The sequence below is a fragment of the Sphaeroforma arctica genome, assembly GCF_001186125.1.
Source record: "Sphaeroforma arctica JP610 unplaced genomic scaffold supercont1.249, whole genome shotgun sequence".
In the NCBI taxonomy this organism is placed as follows: domain Eukaryota; class Ichthyosporea; order Ichthyophonida; genus Sphaeroforma; species Sphaeroforma arctica.
Window position 1 is genome coordinate 66,649 of NW_014040309.1, and position 3,292 is coordinate 69,940.

A 3,292-nucleotide genomic window follows, 5' to 3' on the forward strand; every position below is an offset into this window, starting at 1 on the left:
TTTGTCGAGAGGATGGTCGATTGTAGCTTCCGAGCTAAAGAGATTAAATCTTGAGGTTCTACCCACTTCACTAGCGGTAACTGGCTCAGCGGTAACCCTGCTGGCTGGTAAACCAGTGGGTCCCAGCTATTTTTTCTTTCGGTATAGGATATCGGCCACGTGTGATATGATCGAAGGGTCAGAAGCTGCGGCAGCGGCTAGCTCCTTTAAAAGCTCGGCTTTGCGGTTCAAATGGCGTCGAGATTGAGAAGATCCAACCACTCGTTGTCGAGTTATGACGTCTCCAACATTTGCGTCTTCCGTCCCAACATTCAGTGGCGAGGCATTCAGTGGCGAAGCATTCAATGAAATTTCACGAAATGGAACGCCACCATCTTTGTTAATAGGTGGATTGGGCTGACTTTTAGTAGTAATAAACCGTCGATCTCGAGACGATTCCTCCACTTGTTCAGGAGATATAGCCTTTCCACTATCTGACTTTTCGAGGTCAGATGTCAGATGGCGAGCTGAGGCCCCGAGCTGCACTACTAGGAGACACACGGACGCTGGCGAGCCTTTCCGCGGCAGTTGAGACCTCCACTTCCAAGGCTTTAGGGTCCGACGAGTCATCCTCAGAGTTTTCTTCAGAACTAAGCTCAGAAACGGCTTCCTCTACAGCTTCAACGGCAGGCTCAGTATCTGACGGACCAGCGTTTCCAGTAACCTCAGGAACCTCAACAGGCTGAGCAGGCTTAGAGCTGGCGGCTCCCTTGCCTTTAGAATTTCCTTTAGCCATAGTAATAGCTCAAGAATAGGAAAATTAATAAAGTCTAGGTATAGTAACTGGCGTGTAGCTACCTTTAGGGTAGTATTAGCCACTATGAGGTAGTATAGAATACTTACAGTCCTGTCGCTGGATAGTAAGCAATTGTTATCAGTCTAGAAGCAGTACACTACGGTAGCCACTAAATAATTGAAAAATATGTAAACTTCGAAGGATATTTCTATGTTTTAAACTATGTTATATAAACTAAGATACAATTTAAGTCAGTTAGGATTTAGCAGTGGTAGCTTGTGTAACAATGATCGGGACTGCCTCTTGGTAAGTGCCTTAATATCGTCGATCACACAGGACGTACCTCTAGCTCTTCTTTATTGAATAATTTTCACTAGAAGTACTAAGTGTTCATGACCACTTGTCTAATTTGTAGATAGACATAAGAACGTAAGTCAAGTTAATAAATTAGCTATTATATAATAAAGTTCCATCTGAAGAAAAGTTAAAAAAGAAAAAGACATTGGATTTTGGAGATTGGCGGGAAGACCAAACCCTGTAAGTAGTAGTTCAGAGATTATAAAATTTAGTTTATAATATCCTACATCTACTATCGTCTCAAATAGGTCCAAGCAAATGAGCCATATCAAATACTCAGGCTATTGGAGCCATCAAAGTGAATTTAGAACACTTTGGAAATATTGGAAAAAGAAATTGTATTTTTTTATAAATACAAATAAAAACCAATGTGATGTATCATTTGATCTTGATATTTTAGACTGGCCGGAGGCCGTATTTCTACAATAGAATACCTTGGACACGAAACAGATGTAAACAATACATTTACGCTTTAACGATACATTAACTAGTCAATAATAAATACGCCTGTACCGCTATTCAACTATGGACTGCAGATTAAGTACTCATACTTTACCTAAAATCTCATCCCACATAGGAACGAGATTAATAAATACAGCAGACGCGCCGTTCATAACGGCACTTCTGACTGAGTTTACTTATTTAGACGTAAAGCTCTTTACTAAAAGTTACTCGGTTTTGACTTCATTTTTTAAGTGACAGAACTACTGTATTTATCACACTACGTTCTTTATAGACTAAATTAACTAAGAATCAATTTAGTTTAGATTACCTTTTTTGTATACGATAACGAAAAGACCTAGTATTACACCGGTAACTGAGGTAGGCAAGCAAGCTTTTGACCGGCTATAAAAAAGGCTGCTCGGAGTTCATCATCAATTGCCTTAAATCGGTGCTAAAGTGGAGACAGCATTTTATATCATCCGACACCTGAGGATGAAGCAAAGACAGAAATACACGTGACGTGCATTGTTCCGTTTGATTTCGGAGGTCTATCACTCGTTTTCTAAGTTGGTTAAAGCCAAACAGTATCCAAAGTGGATTTTGGATTGGGATGAACACTTGAGAACGCTGACGCATGTCCAAGAGGCCACGGAAATTGTTTATCTCATTTGTAGACATTTCCGCCAACTTCGTGAATTTTCAATGGCGAATATTGACTCATCTACTGCCATTGACACGGTCCAGACGGCATCGGATGATGATTATTCTGAGCAACAGGTACCGCCAACATCGCAATTGCAGTGGGCACCTCAATACATAACGCAGGTATGAACGAAACCTACTCATGGCCAGATACCTAACAGCGGCGGACGAGATGAAGCAAATTACCCCAGTGAAACACAAAATAGGCCGCACGACGTCGATACCTCAAGTGGCACCTTACGACAATATATATGATACTCGCAGAGAGCGGATGTTGAAACACGCTCAAATCAAGCACAAGAAATTCCGACATCTGAGGAGATGTCGAGCGACTTTTGTGATCCGAGTCGTACTCAGGAATTGTCGACTGTGGTGAAATCTCCTGGTAGAATTGTTTTTTTTGGAACCAGCGGATTTGCACTTTGCAATGGACACTCGCTAGAATTTGTCGTCGTTGGCAAAGCGTTCCTTTGATGCATTTCGCAAGAGTAATGGAATCTCCACGGTAACAGCTCAATCAAGGTCAAGTAGCAGCGAGTATATTTTGTGATAAGCAGCAACGACATCGTCGTTTACGCTCCCCAAAAGATATGAAGGATAATCGCCAGGATAATGCAAATGTACTGATTGATACGATTGTATATCGCAAACACTTCCCTGTCCATCACGATCGTTACTTAGAGAACCCGCATTCCCGGGAATTTATCGCTATATTGTGGATGAACTACTGGAACCAATCATCTTTGAATGGCCCCAGATTTGTCCCAGCCAAACGATATTCGACAACGTTTACGACAGTGTCTGGATGCTGATGAGACAATTTTGGGTGAGCCTCGATGTACGTTACCGGGTAGTGAAGTATCACTTCCTATGCCTCGAGAGAAATTGCTGGGCCTATGTCGGCAGAGACAGGACTTTGTATCTGACAAGTATAAACCACATGTCACGAAGCAAGTTCATAAATGGGAACATGAGTTGGTCACCAATCGTCGAATATCGGCGTCGATTGTCAAC

General features: G+C 42.0%; 1 protein-coding gene across 1 annotated transcript; it reads left to right on the top strand.

Annotated features, from left to right (window-relative positions):
- Positions 1–2,278: 2,278 nt before the first annotated feature.
- SARC_04446 (hypothetical protein) lies at positions 2,279–2,752 on the top strand (the record flags this gene model as incomplete). The annotated part of the gene is made up of 2 exons (XM_014301729.1): positions 2,279–2,401; positions 2,543–2,752. The coding sequence occupies 2 exons, from the start codon at positions 2,279–2,281 to the stop codon at positions 2,750–2,752; spliced, it is 333 nt and encodes a 110-aa protein (XP_014157204.1).
- Positions 2,753–3,292: the final 540 nt, after the last annotated feature.